General features: G+C 36.1%; 1 protein-coding gene across 1 annotated transcript in view; it reads left to right on the forward strand.

The window, feature by feature from the left end:
- LOC150099398 (SWI/SNF-related matrix-associated actin-dependent regulator of chromatin subfamily A containing DEAD/H box 1B-like) overlaps positions 1 to 17,234 on the forward strand; it is a 406,425-nt gene that overhangs the window by 270,005 nt on the left and 119,186 nt on the right. The window contains exon 13 of the mRNA XM_090404492.1: positions 4,034 to 4,168. Coding sequence (XP_090260618.1) covers positions 4,034 to 4,168 — 135 coding nt within the window. The remainder of the gene's footprint in view (positions 1 to 4,033; positions 4,169 to 17,234) is intronic.

The raw sequence follows: 17,234 nt of genomic DNA on the forward strand, positions 1-17,234 counted from the left end.
CATATGAATTTATTCAATTGACTTCCTACCATACCAGCTTTGCTGATTCTGTTGTCTATTTCCATATTTAATTTACCATCTTCAGTAAAAATCGTGCCTAAATAGCTGAAATGTTTTACTTGTTCCACAGGTTCTCCATTCACAACACAGTTGACATTTTCAATGATTCTGGCTATTTTCATTGTCTTTGTCTTTTTATTGCTGACCTTCATACCATATCTGTTACAACAGCTATTCAATTTAGTCAGAGAATCTTGCAGACTTGTAGCAGATTTATTTAGAAGTGTAACATCGTCTGCATAAAGCAAAGAGCTGACATTAACATCTCCAATTTTGATATCATGTTTAATACCACTTTCCTTCATAATGTGATCCATATAGATAATGTACATCCTTGTCTCACACCAGATTTAACATTAAACCATCTTCCTGTACTTCATTCAATTCTAACTGCTGACTTACAACTCAAATACAGACTAAGTATTGCTTGATATAATGCCCCATTGACACCATATAACTGCAGCGTATTGAATAGCTTCTCTCTTGGCACCTTGTCGTATGCCTTTTCCAAATCGACAAAACTTAAATACAGATCTTTGTTATATTCCCATGCTTTCTCGACTATTTGTCGTAAAGTGAAGATCTGATCCTGACAGCCTCTATTTGGCTTGAATCCAGCTTGTTCTTCACCAAGCTTTTCTTCCACAATTCTTCTCAACCGTTTCTCAAGTATACTTGCATAGATCTTGCCAGGACACTCAGTAGGGAAATACCTCTGTAATTCTCACATGCAGTTTTATTTCTCTTTTTATATATGGGTACTATGTGAGCTCTACTCCAATCATTGGGAATTCGTCCCTCTGTCCAGGCTTTCTGAACTATTCAACTATGCAGTGCAGCCACTATAAGGCTCTTATACCACCATACTTCAGCATTTCTGGTCAGATATCATCTACTCCTGCTGCCTTTCCACATTTCAAGCCTTTGATGGCTTTTTCTACTTCAAGTATGGATATGTATTCCTGACTGCATGCCTGGTCAGTGTTTTTTACCACTGTGCTGTCATCACTGCTTGTTTCATTTAGCAGTTTTTCAAAGTAATTACTCCATACTTCAAGGATATCTTTTTCTCCCGTTTTTATGTCACCTTTATCATCTCTAATTCCTTTTACAGCACTCTTTCCTCCATTCTTAAGCTTCTTCAACAACCTCCAGAATATTTTGCCACCTTCTTGATATTTATTTTCTATATTCTTGCCAAAGTCCTCCCATGACTTTTGTTTAGCTAGTTTTACACAGTGTTTAGCATTCTTGCATTTGTCTCTATATTCTCTAAGAGCACAAGCTGACTTATTTGACAGGAACTTTTGATATGCTTTCTTCTTTTCCTTCACTGCCTGTTTAACTTCCTGTGTCCACCAGGGAGTTCTGATTTTTTTATCCTTACAGACAACCTCACCACATGCCTCTCTGGCAGAATCAATCAATGTTTTCTTCAGAGTTTGCCACTGAATCTCCAAGGTTTGATTCCTGTTCTCAAACTCTTTCATTTTTTCTTGAATAATCTTTGTGTATTTTAGTCTACAGTTCACATCTGAGAGCTGCTCAACTTTTATTCACTTTAAAACTTTCTTACATGTTATTCTTTTCAATATGAAATTCAATTTTGTCCTGCTCAAGACTAAATAGTGATGACTTCCAATTTCAAATCCCCTGTACACTCTGGTGTCCTGCACCAAGGAGAAAACATCACTATCAACAATAACATAGTCAATGAAACTTTTCTTATTCCTAGCCTCTTCTCTCCATGTGAATTTGTGCACATTTTTATGTTGGAACATGGTGTTAGTAATAACCAGTCCATGTCTTGAGCAGAAATCCAACAGATATTTGCCATTATTATTAGCTTTGCTCTTTTCTCCAAATTTTCCCAAAATATTTTTGTATGTCTCACAATCATTTCTTGCTCTGCTATTTAGATCCCCAACAAGGACCAACTTTTCATTTTTCATTGTGTCTGTTGCTTTTTCTAAAGCCTCAAAAAACTCCTCCACTTCTACCTTAGTAGAACCTTCTGTGGGACCATAGACACAAATAAGTCTCATTTTCTAGTTCCCCATTCTCATATTTGCCCACATTACTCTACTTGAGACTGACTGCCATACAAGATGATTAGCCTCGTATTTTGTGTTGAATACTATGGCTACTCCTTCTTTTCCTTGATTGTCATTGCCTGAATATAACATTTTGTATTTATTGCTCAGAAAGATCTCACCAGTTTTGGTCTTTTTTGTTTCAGTCACCCCTATTATGTCGATCTGTACTTATCTAATTCCTCAGCTAGCTCCATTTCTTTGCCATTCAGGCTTCTTACGTTGATAGTACCGATCTTTAACTCTGGTGATGTTGAGTTGGGGTTTGTTTTCAGATTTGTTCCAGTAGCTGACTTTTCGCTGTTCGCCCTGGTTCCCTGGCGAAAACAACGGGGGCCTTGTTTAACCGGGCGACGCCCCAGCCGGCATGAAATTCTGTCATGTTATACCATCATTTTTTATTTTGGTTTAACCATTAAGAATACAGTTTGGTCGGCTAAATCCCAAATTGCCAGCCCATCCTCGTTCATTCAGTATCCAAGTAGATACCCAACAGGGTGCACCACGAGAAGGTGAGGATTGGACATTAGGTCAGAAGCACTGGTCGGTTCTCCGCATTCCGTTAAAGGCTATGTGGAGGTCTCCTCTCACTTATACAGCTTTGACCCTTAAGCACCCCGTCTTATTTTGTTTTATAATTTAAATTAAACATTATCATGTTTAATTTAAAACTAAATTAAAATTTTAGGGTTTTTTCCCAATTCAAGTTTAACCAAAACTGTGATTTATAAATTGTTTTATTGATGAAAATCTTGCTCAGTTTTTATACAATAAAAATGCAGCACTTCCATCATACTTTCAAAATTTAGCTATTATGCTATTTTTTGAAAATGTGAGTAGATAGAGAGGGCACCCAACATTTGTCACATATACAGCTACTTGCACCCCCAAATGAAGTTTTTTGGACACACATTGCAATATCTTGTTGAAATTTCTTTTTGGTGCAGGTAAACCAGGTTAGGAAGTTTCTTCCTTTCAGTTAATGACTTTGTAACCAGGTAATGTACATCCTATTTTAGTGGTCGTTCTCAGTGTTTTTGTGGAAGATTAGAAATATTTCTCTTATGAGAGTAAGTTGAAAATCTGCCAACATTGTGTTTCACTGTATTTACTTTGTATAGTGCTGAGAATTTAGAATTGTTCGTATCATTCTTATTGTATTCTCTTATACAATGGGGCTTTATTATTAGTGAAAGTTGGAGGAAAATTGCCAACAGGAAGTCAGTAATAATGTGAACTTTTCATCTATACTATCATAGTATCCTACACATCCCTTGAAGGTTCATATCAGAAATTTGATTACATGAAATATCATGTTAAATTGATTAATATGTAGCATACATTCAGGACATACATCACTAGAATTATCACTGTGACGCTACAGTGTAATGATGCATTTTTTTTTTCATTTTGTTAATTGACTCTAAGCAGGTCTTTTACTATTGCTAATATAGTCACTAAAATGTTACTGTTAAATACTGATATAGTTTTTAGTGAACAAACATGAATTTGATCACAATTTAAATGAATAATAATGTAGTTCATAAGTTCATGATGCATCAGAACAGTGGCATAGGGAAGCCTTAAATATTTCATAGGGAGAGGGATAGTGTCTGTGTTCAAGTCCTGTAAAAAATCTATAAAAATTTTATTGTTACAGTACAGCACAATTTTTGTACTGTACTGTACTGCAGCAGATTTTTTTTTTTAAAAAAAAAAAGAAAGAAAAATACATTGGGACCTTTTTTCCTGGTAATAAATATTTCTGTATATTTTCCAAAAAATATAGAATTTTTTGTGTATCATTTCATAGATTACACTACATAGAATTAGTTAAAATTGATAGAAAGTAAAATTTCTCTTTTTTCATGTAATCTTAGATAAAAGAAAAGGGTGTTGAAACCAGTGGATCTGGAATGATGATGCAGTTAAGAAAGGCAGCTAATCATCCTTTGTTATTAAGGAATTATTATCCTGATTCAAATCTTTTAAAAATGTCAAAGTTAATGCTAAAGGTAAGCTATTTGCTTCAGTTAAACCTAAATTTTTGTTTATAAGTGGCTACACTTTTTACATGGTATCATAATTCACATATTTCCATAATTATCTGGTATGTTATTACATGCACGTTTGAACATATATGCTTGGTATTTATGATTGCATGGTATCTGGCTGACATCTTAACTGGTCTTGTATATTGTCCATAGATGGTAAGAGTTCGATTGAAACTCTTACCATCTAGTCCATGCTAGAAACAAGTTTACCAACTGTTAGCTGGTAAACTAACAGTTGGTAAACTACAACATTTTTTTTTTTTTGACAAAGGAAAGGAGAGTGCTCCAATCTTAGAATTTTCCTGTTATTGGTTTCATATTTTTGTTATTAAATAATTCTTAATCTGTTAAATGATAATAAAAGGATACTGCTTGTATCCTTTATTATCAAAGAAGAAGACTGTGATCATTCCATACTGTTCTGGAAAGTGGTGAACTATATGGATGTTCCTGTCATGATAGGTTACACGCGGAGCTATGAAGCTGGAAATTATGATAAACCGAGGAGAATATTATGTTTGGTCTCATGCTATTCAGTTACTGAATAGGAAGAATATCAGCAGTTCATGGGAAGCTTTGAAAAGATGCTCAAAAAAAGGTATGAGGAGTCTGTGTAATATATTTCTCAACAAATAGTGCAATTAGAGACAACTGGGATAAAAACACATTAATTAATGAATCACATGTCCCCTCATACAGAAACTATGCTGTGTAGACTGAAACAAAAACCATATGTTGCATGGGCAAACACAGTATCTAACTAAAAACTATTGTATTAATTAGATGTGTGTGAGTTCGATTTCCCAAGGCAGCAATAAAATTCAACCGAACGTGTTAAAATTCATAAAAGTGTTAAAACTAAGTAATATATATATATATATAATAAATGTTATGGCAGTTTCACATATGGAATTCGATTGAAGAGAGTTAGCATTTCAACTGAATTGTCAGCTATGCTTTTATCTTTCGGTTGCACGATCTTTTGTTAATACCGCACCAATCATATGCACGTTTTAATAACCTGCCTTTGCTGTCTGTTTCGCGTTAGGCTAAATTACTGTAAAGGAAGAAAAGTCACAAAAGAGAAAAATGTTCCTGGTCCGGGGATTCCCTTATTCAGGTAATATTCACTAATTTCATGTTATCAGTCTGTGGTGTGCCAGTATCGGTGAGTGGTGATATTATTTGATCTATTCTACATTAAAAAATTTAACCCTGAGATGGATAAGTGGCTGATAAAAAATAAAAAAAAAATCCCGCGAACAATCAGAAGAAGCAGAAACAGACTTTAAAAAAAAAAGGACAGTATTTCATATTTTACCAGAACAGCCCGCACCGTCTTCAGAACCAAACGGTAAGAGGCAAAAAATGTAATATGTGCATTTGAATTTTGCAATATTCGCTGTGTATGTTTTGTATTGAATATAAATACGATAAATATTATAATAATATATCTCTCTATTACGATTTTTTTTCGAGGGGGGCCGTGAGATATTTTAATTTTGCAAAGGGGGCCCTGGCATCCAGAAGTTTGGGAAGCACTGCTCTAAATAGTACTGCCTCCTTAAAAATATCAAAAACTTACAAATTAGCAAAAAGAAAATGCCATAGAGGAAAAACCTGACATGATAGAGAAAAATGGGTTTGATATTTGAAATCAGCACACCCAAATTAGTAAAAAAACAAGTCTCATATAAAAGTCAGCAAAAATTGTGTTGGACTGTGTAATTATTAATAATTCTTGTAATTAATGAAAATTAATAAAACATTAATGAAAGTGTTTCTATTCACACTTATTCTTTCTTATTCTTACATGTCTTATAAATGATGGTTCACATATTTTCATCTTTGAGTATTTCAAATATACCAACCAACTATAGCATTCTCCTTCATTGTTGTTTTCTAATAAATCCTAAAACAGATTGTTCCTCCACTCTACGCAGAAGTATTCAAAGTTATCCTGCAATTAATTGCATTGGACCAATTAAGATGAGCACTGATGTGCTATGCGCTCTCAAAAGTTTCATACATCGATAAAAATGCAATCGATCCCGGGGGGCATTTTCCCCCGGGATCGATTAAAAAATTCCACAAATTATAATCAGAAAATTGATTGAGATATGTAATCTTACACCCTTGACCCTGGGATGCTTTGTCTGTCTTAAAATTTTATTATGGGTTGGCTGTTTCGGCCCACGGCGGAGAACACGTGTTTTATTGCTGCAATAAAGCGTGTTTGGTTCATCTTTTTGTGATTTGTGAACAGTGACTGGTTAGTTTGCCCTCTGTGTCTAGTGAGTCACTGAGTGAAGTGTAAATTGTAAATTTATAGTGAAACAAATTTAAACAGAAAGATACATTTTTAAAAGGTAAGTGTATGTAATTTAATATTATTTTACTTGTTAGTTTTATGTTTTTTTTACTTTTAAACTGAAATAATTGATTTTTTTTTAAACTGAAATGATCAATTTTATTAATTGATTTTTAATAAAATATGCTGGTCAGTTTTTTATATATGAAATTGTGCTAAAAACTATTAATTCTGAATACTTTTTTTTTCTCCAAGAATTAAAAATCATTAAAATTGATGAAAAATGAAAACAATGTATTTATAGTTTACATCGACAAATAATTACTTTAAATAAAAAAAAACTGAAAGTCATTTATTGATGTAATTATTTGTCTCTCCAACCTTGCCCCCCCCCCCCCCCAGAAATTTTTCTGTGGGCGCACGGCCATGCATACGGTCAAACTGACGTGAAATTTGTAGCACGGGTTGCATAATCCACACGACAATCGAAATGAGCATGCAACGCCACTGATATATATATATGTGTGTGTGTATTAGTAGATTGTAGTACTTATAGAAGACTAGTGCCATCTGTGGATAGGAGTATAAGTAGAAAACAGGAATCTGTTCAAATTTTATTTGAACAACTGAAAGTTGTGTTCTTTGGGGGAAGGTAGAATAGGGGAGACTGGTCCAAAGAACAGAAGTAGCTGGAATAAAAGAGGAAGCAGTGAAGTTGGTTTGATGAGTTTCAAAATGGACTGTAAAAGAATATTGGTTAGTACTGACTCTTGTTGTTATGATTTTGGAGGAATAATAGTAGCCAATTCAGCAGAGCACTATCCACAAAAGTATCTATAAAGGACAAGGCAGAAACTGAACATATGTGAGAGAGGGATCATTAATTAGCCAGATTGCCTCTTCTGGAAAGAATTGAGCAATCTTAGAGAGGATTTTGTTGCACATCCCAAATATGGGAGCAATATTCCATGGCTTCTGCGGTGCCAAAACTTGGCACCTGCAGAAGATAGTTGAATTGTGTTTGTGCCAGGAAAGATTGAAGGTGTTGGTAAGTCCAAAAAGAGAAATCTGATCATGTTTGAATAACTGAATTGTTGCAGGTAAGGGTGGAAGGATGCAAGCTCTTTCTTGCAAGAGGTCAGACATTTGGTGGCATTGATGTCTACAAGGTTGTCCTTATCCAATTGGGGTATCACTAGGAGATCAGAGTTTAGGCCACTGGTCATGGTGGATCTTGAGGATTCTAATACCTGAGCACTACAAGTAATTAATCAATCAAAAACATCATCAATTAATTAATGACTTGTGTTCTCACATATTCACTCTATGGAAATGTCAGAAGAAACCTAATTTCTCCAAACCTTTTCATGGCTGGTATCCAGTGGTGGTTAGTGACTGTTGGACTGCATCATGCAGTATGCATGATCACGAACTTCATCAAAAAAAAAGAATGAAAAAAAAAAGGTTAATTTATAACGTGTGGTGAAAAACAAAATGATTGATGGGGGAGGAAGAAAGAACAATGCCCTAACCGTACTCTTTAAATATGAAATAGCTTCAGATTAATACAAAATACTTACATCATATATGAATATGCACATACAAAGGAAACTGAGGCCAAAAAAAAAAAAAAAAAAAGCTTTAATCTTGTGTTTAGGTGAAGTAAACCAAAGTTTGCTCTTGGAAGTTGCTGCATATTGTACAAATGATAATTATCACAAGAAACTTGTTGCATTTGTGCAACTTCATTTATTTTTGCAAATTAAATACAATTTAATTTGTATAGTTGATGGAAGTTTATGAAAGAACCAGATGAGCAAATGATAGGAGGGGGAAAAATGAACACCTTGATGATTCATTGTCATTGAGTAGTCTGTTTTATTACAACTAATTGAAAATACTGTACATTTCATCACAGCTGTATTTGCACCTACCAAAAAAAGAAAAGGTGAGGAAAAACGTTTTTTTTTCTCTCCAGATGTTAGGATTATTTTTTCCATGATTTTTTATCCTTTAATTTTTTTATGTTTAATTTTTCTTTCTTTTTTGGTATTAGGTGGTACAAATATAGCTTTGATGAATATGGTATTTTCACTAGTCAGTTATTGTAAAATTGACATATTCAGTGATTCATCACATTGTTCATTTCTACAATCAGTATTTCCATTTTAAGTACCAATTATCATTTGCTGATATTTAACAAATAACAATAATAATCAAATCTAAATTGAATGGACAATAGCAGACTACTAAAATTACTCTATAGATATAATAAATGGAAAAAGAATTGAAAGACCAAGAAAGCATTGCTCATGTTTGCTTTCTGATGTTATGAGAAAGCAACAAAATTGATTATAATATTCAAAATATTAACACAAAAAAGAGTCAAACTGCATTAGTATACTTTCACATGTCTTGTTTATAGCTGAGTGAACAGGAAAATGCACTATTAACATTCCAGGGAACTAATACCTTGTTCTCATTATCACCAGTACTAAATGATAGTTTACTTTATTATTAATTTCTTATCCACAATTTTCCTCCAAATTAGCCTATTACTTGTCAGCACTTCAATATTGTTGTATCTAATATTTGTGCTTCTAAGGCACTTATGACTGAATCAATCTACTTAGACGCATGGATAGGCTAATCTACCTAGACCTTGGTCTTCCTCTGGGTCTCTTTCCTGCCATCATGGCATCACACCTGTTTTGCTAATCTTTCTTCACTTTTTTTATTTATGTAGCCATACCACATTAGATTAGCTCTGTTTACACATTCTTGAATGCTAACAATGTTAAGTTTCTTTATAATTATCTTCATTTTTAATATGATTCTGCTATTGATACCATCTGTTCACTTCTTTAATTTTTCTCAAAACCCTCATATCTGTAGTCTTTGATCAAGTGCTTTATTTCTAACCCAACTCTCAGATCCATAGCTTAAAGCTGGATCTTGTATACTGCTAGTTTTGCTAATTTCTAATTGATAATTAGAAATTATTCAGCTGCCTACCCACTATACCAGCTTTGCTTATTCTGTTGTCTATTTCCAGATTTAACTTGCCATCTTCACTAAAAACTGCGCCTAAATAGCTGAAATATTTTACTTGTTCTGTAGGCTCTCCATTGAAAGCAATTGATACTTTCAATGTTTCTGCCTATTTTCATAATTTTGGTTATTACTGATTTTCATGCAAAAGTTGCTACAGCTGTTATTCAATTTAATTAGAGAATCCTGGAGACTAGCACTGGATATGTTTAGGAGTATATCATCATCTGTATAAAGCAAAGAGCTAAGTTTGGCATCTCCTATTCTAATATCAAGTCTAATGCCACTTCCTTTCATAATGTGATTCATATACACTGGCGTCCAAAACTTAAGGATGAACACTATTTCTGAAGATTACAGCTGCACATTCAGATGAATCAGCTTGTGGCAGTTTGTATACTGACCATTTCGAGTAGAAAGCAGGTACACATTCAAATTTTTTAATTGTTTGCAAAGGAGTCATGCAGTAGCACTCCACAGGATAAAAGGCAAAAGGCTGTGATAAGCGAATTGTATTTTCTCTTTTTATGAAGGAATAACGTTGCAAACTTGGTTGTCTTCTAATGTCTCAAAGACATTACAAGATGATTTCACACAAGGAATAATTATTGTAAAGCTTGCAGAAGGCTTCAGAATTACTGATATTGCCAGAGAGTTTGGAATCTCACATAGCATTGTATCCAGGTTCTGGGCAGTATTTCAAACCAATGGAATGTGTTCCAGATGTTTATTAAGTGGTCACGCTCACTCTACCACAGAGCATGAAGACGGATTTTTGATTATAACAGCAAAATGTAATCAATGCACCAATGCAGGTCAGTTTGCAAGTCGGCTCCATTCAAGCACAGGTATGCGGATATCTCTACAGACTGTTGCAAGATGTCTGCAACAAGTAGGCCTATATGCCCGAAGGCCTGTAGTGTGCATCCCTTTATCCACAGTTCATTGTAAAGCACATTTTCAATGGTGTTGTATCCATAAAAATTAGACGAAACACCAGCTAGCTCATGTATCTTTACAAATGAGTTATTTTAGTCTTCCTTCCGATTCTAGACAACACTTGATCTGGAGTGAAAGTGGTGTTGCTTACCATTGCGAGAATGTTCTTGAAAGGGATAGATACCGTGGTGCTGGGATCATGGTGTGGGGAGGTAATATGCTTAACGGATGCACCGAGCTGCAAGTACTGCAAAAAGGGACTATGACTGATGAACACTATCGCAACACAGTTCTTCAATGACATGTTTGACTGTTCCATGGTGCTGTAGGCGAAGAATTTATGTTTTATGGATGACAGTGCTACACCACATCGTATGCAAGCAGTGGGTATACTTCTGGAGACAGAGGATATTAATCGAATCAAGTTGCCAGCATGCTCCCCCAGATCTCGACCCCATAGAACACTTTTGCAGCACAACAGGGAGATATATTATGCTCAAAATTCCCCATCAGAAAAACAAACAAGGCCTTATCCTTGCCCTGAAGCAGGAGTGGGCCAATTTGCCTCTAGAACTCCTCAATCACTTGGTGCTAAACATGGTACGATGTTGTGAGAGCTGCATCACAGTTCAGGGTGGACATATTCCATACTGAAATGTCTCTCAGCATAGTTTTCTGTAAGCACCGTACACTTATTCCTTAACTATCTATCCCAATGGCTTTAACAGGCCTTTAAGGCCTACAACCTTCCAAGCATGCTTGGATTTCGTAACTGAAATACGAGGATAGAATGGTCACTCCTATGCCTCAAGGTATTCTTGGCTGTATCCCTGTGTGTTCACGGGCCGGTTTGCCTGCTTGCAGGATGAAAAACACCAGATAAACTGGTGGAAAAAACCCTACTATTCCTTAACTAGGCCTTAAAAAATTTGAAACATTTTGCCAAAAATGTATTGCACTTTAATTTGTACTAAATTTATAGCACATTTTTTGTGTAACATTATTTAATAGTTTGCTGGCAATAAATTTATGTTCACATTTGGCAATAGTCATGAAAATTTTTTCATATAAAGGTAAAAATGTAATTCATCTTTAGCTTTTGGACAACAATGTAGATGATGAATAAGACTGGAGATAATGTGCATTCTTGTCTTATCCCTGGTTTTACATCAAACCATTTCCTGTATTTCCTTCAATTCTAACTGCTGACTTACATCTTAAATATAGACTCAGTATTGCTAGTGGCAGGTGGAGTCGACATGGGGGTGCAAGTTAGGATTCTTGGCTACGCTGACAACCTGAACATTATGGCGCATCAGCGGGACAATGCGGTGGCATTGGTTACTGCTATTGAAAAAGCTGCAGAAGAAGTTGGCCTGAAAATAAATGCCGAGAAGACAAAATACCTTTTTATGAGTTGCCATGCTGTTCAAGATCCAGAGGGAGCTACACAGTTTAAGAGGGTGAAGGTATTTAGGTACTTGGGTTCTTTCGTGACTGAAGACAACAAAGTTGAGGCTGATGTCCAGAGTCGGGTAAATGCTGCGAATGTGGTCTATTATCAGGTGCGTCCACTTTTCGCCTCATGCTTGCTGTCTTGGACTACAAAGGTGGGACTATACAAGACTTTGATCAGGCCTGTTCTCCTCTACGGTGCTGAAGCGTGGACTCTCACTGCGAGACAAGCCAATCACCTGAGAGTATTTGAGAACAAGATGCTACGACGTATCTATGGAGGGGTCATGGCAGACTGAGTCTGGAGGAGGCAGTCCAATGCTGCCATACGCGCTTTATACAACTCAGCAGATGTCTTGACGGAGCTGCGAGCCCGGTGTCTTCAGTGGCTGGGGCACCTGTGCTGTATGGGCCCCGAAAGGACTGTGAGACAAGCGAGGGAGGCCCGACCCCGATCAGGGAGACCGAGAAAGAGATGGGCAGATCAGGAGAAGGAAGACCTGCAGACCGTCAGGCTGGAGACCAGAACATGGCAGACAGTCGCAGAGGACCGTACCCAGTGGCGACATGTGGTGCTTGAGGCCAAAAGTCCCCCTGGGCTGATAGTGCCTGGCTAATGTAATAATGTAATTGCTCTGTATAATGTTTCATTTACCCAATATAATTATAGTGTTTTGAAAAGCTTTTCTCTGGGCACCTTGTCATGTGCCTTTCATCACATATAAAACTAAAGTACAGATCCTTGTCATGTTCTCGATTCTCATGATTTCAACTATTTGTCATAAAGTGAAAACCTGATGCTATCATTATATTATTATTATTATGTTGACCCCTCCAAGGAATCCAGAGACTCATCGAGGGAGAGCACCTACTCCACAACTTTCCATTTCCACCAACTACAGAGAACCACATCATCTACACCAACACCCTGCTGCCCACCACCACAAGTATTTTCACAGACTATCACAAACATCCATGCCCATGGTGGGATTCGAACCTTCAGCCTTTTGGCGTGAGAGTAGATACGCTAACCACTTGGCCAACCAGGCTGACATGACCTTGATGTCCTAAACTCAGCTTGTTCTCTTCTGCAATCTTTCTCAACCTCTTTTCAAGTATGCTTGCATAAATGTTACCTGGAACACTTAAATCAGAAATTCCTCTCTAATTCTTAGCTTTATAATTCAGCTTTATTCTCTTTTTTCATGGATGGGAACTATGAGAACTTGACTCCAATCATCTGGAATTTGGCCTTCTGACCACACCCTCTGAATTATGCAGTGTGCATTGAAAGATTTTTCACTTGGTTATATTATAAATTAAAGATGCCAAGAAATTATATTCTTGGTTTCATCCTCTATCCAAGTGTAAGCAAACAAAATCTGCACATGAAGTTACTTCACGACTAAGGTATATATAGGGACTGATGACTTCATATCAGTTGCCTTAGTACCCCATAATGCAACACGCATATCCTTCTAGACATGTATAATGTTAAGCATTATGGGAAGGACCACTACCAAGACCGGTTTCACTATATAAGTGACAGGAAGTCTCCAAGAACTCGAGCAGTAATTCCCCAGATCACTCTAAACTCGGCAAGTGTGAGCGACCCAAAGGATCATTTTACTCATTTGTGGTTCTATGCAATGGCAGGCTCTCACACCACCAAGCAAAACTATAAACTCAGCAGTAGCCCCACTAGAGACATGCAAAAACCCACCCTGAGCAGAGCCTTACATATCTCTGTGTGGCAACAACTTCAATGTTAAAGTGCATCAGTGGGAGCCTGGCCCAGAAGTGATACCAAGGTTGAAGTAATGCAGAAGGCATATTTTCATATACAAGTAGACAAAAGGTGTCTACTTGTTAGATGTTAAAGATGCCAAGAAATTATGTTCTTGGTTTCATCCTTTATCCAAATGTAAGCAAACAAAATTTGTGTATGAAGTCACTGTACGACTGGACCACTTGTATATAGAGGCTGAGCAATCAACTGTCTTCCATTGATGAGACCTCAGTAAAGATCGAAACTTGTCTGGTTAGTGGCCTTCCCATAATACTTAGCATTATACATGTCTCTAAGGATATGTGCATTGCATTATGAGTCCATTATCCATGGCTGATGGATTTGGACTTTGTTTAGAGTTAGCAGGTGTGAAGTAGTGTTGTGCAAAAAAGTACACCAAGTTTTTTGGCAGCTGCAGAAGCTATAGTTGAAATGTGGTTGTGCCAGGAAAGATCAGAGGTGCAGGTCAATCCAAGAAGAGAAATCTGATTGTGTTCGGATATCTTAGTAAGGTAAGGGGGAAGAATGCAAGCTCCTTGTTCACACAAGATCAGACAGAACTGAGGAGGCATTGAAGTTTACAAGGTTGTCCTTGCTCCAACAGGCTATATCTAGGAGATCTGAGTTTAGTTCACTGGTCATAGTAGATCTTGAGGATTCGAATATTTGAGCAATACAAGCTTCATCAAATGAAAAGGAGGAATGGAGTGCACTGTCATAAGCAAAGCTATGGATAGGATTGGAAGTGTGAGACAGCAGGTCATTTATATACATGAGGAAGAGAGTGGGTGAAAGAACAGAACCATGGGATACTCCTGTGTTGGTGGGGAAATCTACGGAAATTAAACTGTCCACTATAACACATACTGAGCGACCAGTGAGAAAGAAAGTTGGCGAAAGGTGATTAAATATAATTTAATCAATCAAATATTATTTATAGTAATTATATACATGATTAATTTAGTAACAATTGTACATAGGTCATTGACCTGTGAATTAATAATATTCTAATTTTCACACTCTTTCTCTGAGTTTAAACTGTAAAACAAATGAGGAATGCAATGCTTTAAGCTCAACTAAAAAATTATTCAGCTCATAAAAAAAAGAACATAGACTAGAAGTAACATTGCATTAATCCAACAGCTGAACTCCCACCAACTTCGAGTAAAATTTCACAAATGTCAGTTCCTTGAATAAAGTAAACAGAGCAGACAAAATTGTATTAGTCCTTGTTCCTAACATGTACCCCCAAGAGGGGTAGAGGATATTATGATAGTACTACATGAAAAACCTGCATCCATCATTACTAACTTCCTATCAACAATTTTCCTCCAAATCAATCTGTTGTCTGTCAAGACTCCAAATTATCAGATCTTATATTTCTGTTTTCTAAGGCACTTTTTACCGTATCAATCCACCTATATCTTGGTCTTCCTCTGGATCTTTTTCCTGCCATCCATCCAAGTTGGCAGGAAAAAATGTTTTGTAACACCTGTTTAAGTGACCATACCACCTGAGATTAGTTCTGCTAACACCTTTCTGGTTGCTAATAATGTTAACTTCTTTCCTAATATCACCATTTTTAATGTGATACTACCATTGATGTCATCTGTTCACTCCACTAATCTTTCTCAGAACTCTCATATCAGAGATTTAACCTCCCTATCGGCCAATGTGGATGAAATAGTGACACCAAATTGCACTTCTTATCCATGTTATTCAATGGGTTTTAGAGCTTCGTATCCAGATTTAGCTCGACGTCTATAGACGTCGTGGCAGGTTGAGGGGTTAATCAAGTGTCTAACACATCTCTTAGATCAATAAGTTAAAATTGGTTTGAACACTGTCTTGTATTGTGTTCTTGTATTGATATATAGCTGAGATTAACATTTTCAATTTGGATATCAGGTTTAATATCACTTTCCTATATAATGTGATCAATATATGAGCAGAAGGGATAATGTACATCCTTGTCTGACACTAGATTTAACAAACCATCTTCCTGTACTTCCTTCATTTCTAACTGCTGACTTACAATTCAAATAAATACTAAGTATTGCTTGATATAATGTCTCATTGGCACCATATAACTAGTGTTTTTGAACAGCTTCTCTCTCTCTCTTGGCACCTTGTCATATGCCTTTTCCAGATCTACAAAACTTAAATACAGATCTTGGTTATATTCCCATGATTTCTCAACTATTTGTTGTAAATTGAAAATATGATCCTGACAGCCTCTGTTTGGTCTGAATCCAGCTTGTTCTTCACCGAGCTTTCTTTCCACAATCTTTCTCAATCATTTCTCAAGTGCAGTTGTATAAATCTTACCAGGAACATTCAGCAGGGAAATACCTCTGTGATTCTCACATTCAATTTTATTTCTCTCTTTGTATATGGGTACTATGAGAGCTCTACTCCAATCATCTGGAATTCGTCCCTCTGTCCAAACCTTCTAAACTATGCAGTGCAGCCACTGTAAGACTTTTATTTATACCTTAATACTTAAGCATTTCTGGTCGAATATCATCTACTCCCACTGTCTTTCCACATTTCAGGCTTTTGATGGCTTTTTCGTACTTCAAGTATAAATATGCATTCCTGACTGCATGCCTGCTGTCAATACTTGTTTCATTTAGCAGTTTTTCAAAGCAATTACTCCATATATCATGGATATCTTTTACTCTGGTCTTCATGTCACCTTTATCATCTCTAATTCCTTTTATAGCACTTTCCTCCATTTCTGAGCTTTTTCAGCCTTCAGAATATTTTGTCACTTTCTTGATATTTCTTTTCTATGTCCTGACCAAAGCCTTCCCATGACTTTTGTTTAGCTAGTTTTACACAGTGTTTATCTTTCTTGTATTTGTCTCTGTATTCTGTAAGAGCTAAAACTGATATATTTACCAGGAACTTTAGATATGCTGTCATCTTTTTCTTCACTGTCTCTTTAACGTCCTATCCACCATGGAGTTCTGATTTTTCTATCCTTGCAGAATGCCTCATCATATGCCTGTCTGGCTGAATCAGTCAATGTTTTCTTCAGATCTTGCCACTAAATCTACAAGGTTTGGTTCCTGTTCTCAAACTCTTTTCCATTTTTTCTTGAATAATGTTTGTGTATTTTAGGATACAGTTCAGATCTGAGAGATGCTTGTCTTTTATTCACTTCAAAACTTTTTTACGTGTTCTTCTTTTCAGTATGTAATTCAGTTTTATCCTACTCAAGACTAAATGGTGATCACTTTTAATTTCAAATCCTCTGTACACTCTAGTGTCCTGCACCAGTGAGAAAACTTCACAAATCAACAATAACATAGTTAATGAGTCTTTTCTTATTCTTTGATTCTTCTCTCCATGTGAATTTGTGACATTTTTATATTGGAACATTGTGTTAGTAATAACCAGTCCATGTCCTGAGCAGAATCCAACAGGTATTTGCCATTATTATTAGCTTTGCTCTTTTTTCCAAATTTTCCCAAAAT

Source organism: Typopeltis vanoorti, chromosome 14 (genome assembly GCF_054136105.1).
Source record: "Typopeltis vanoorti isolate ZY-2024b chromosome 14, IOZ_Tvanoo_1.0, whole genome shotgun sequence".
NCBI classification, from domain to species: Eukaryota; Metazoa; Arthropoda; class Arachnida; order Uropygi; family Thelyphonidae; genus Typopeltis; species Typopeltis vanoorti.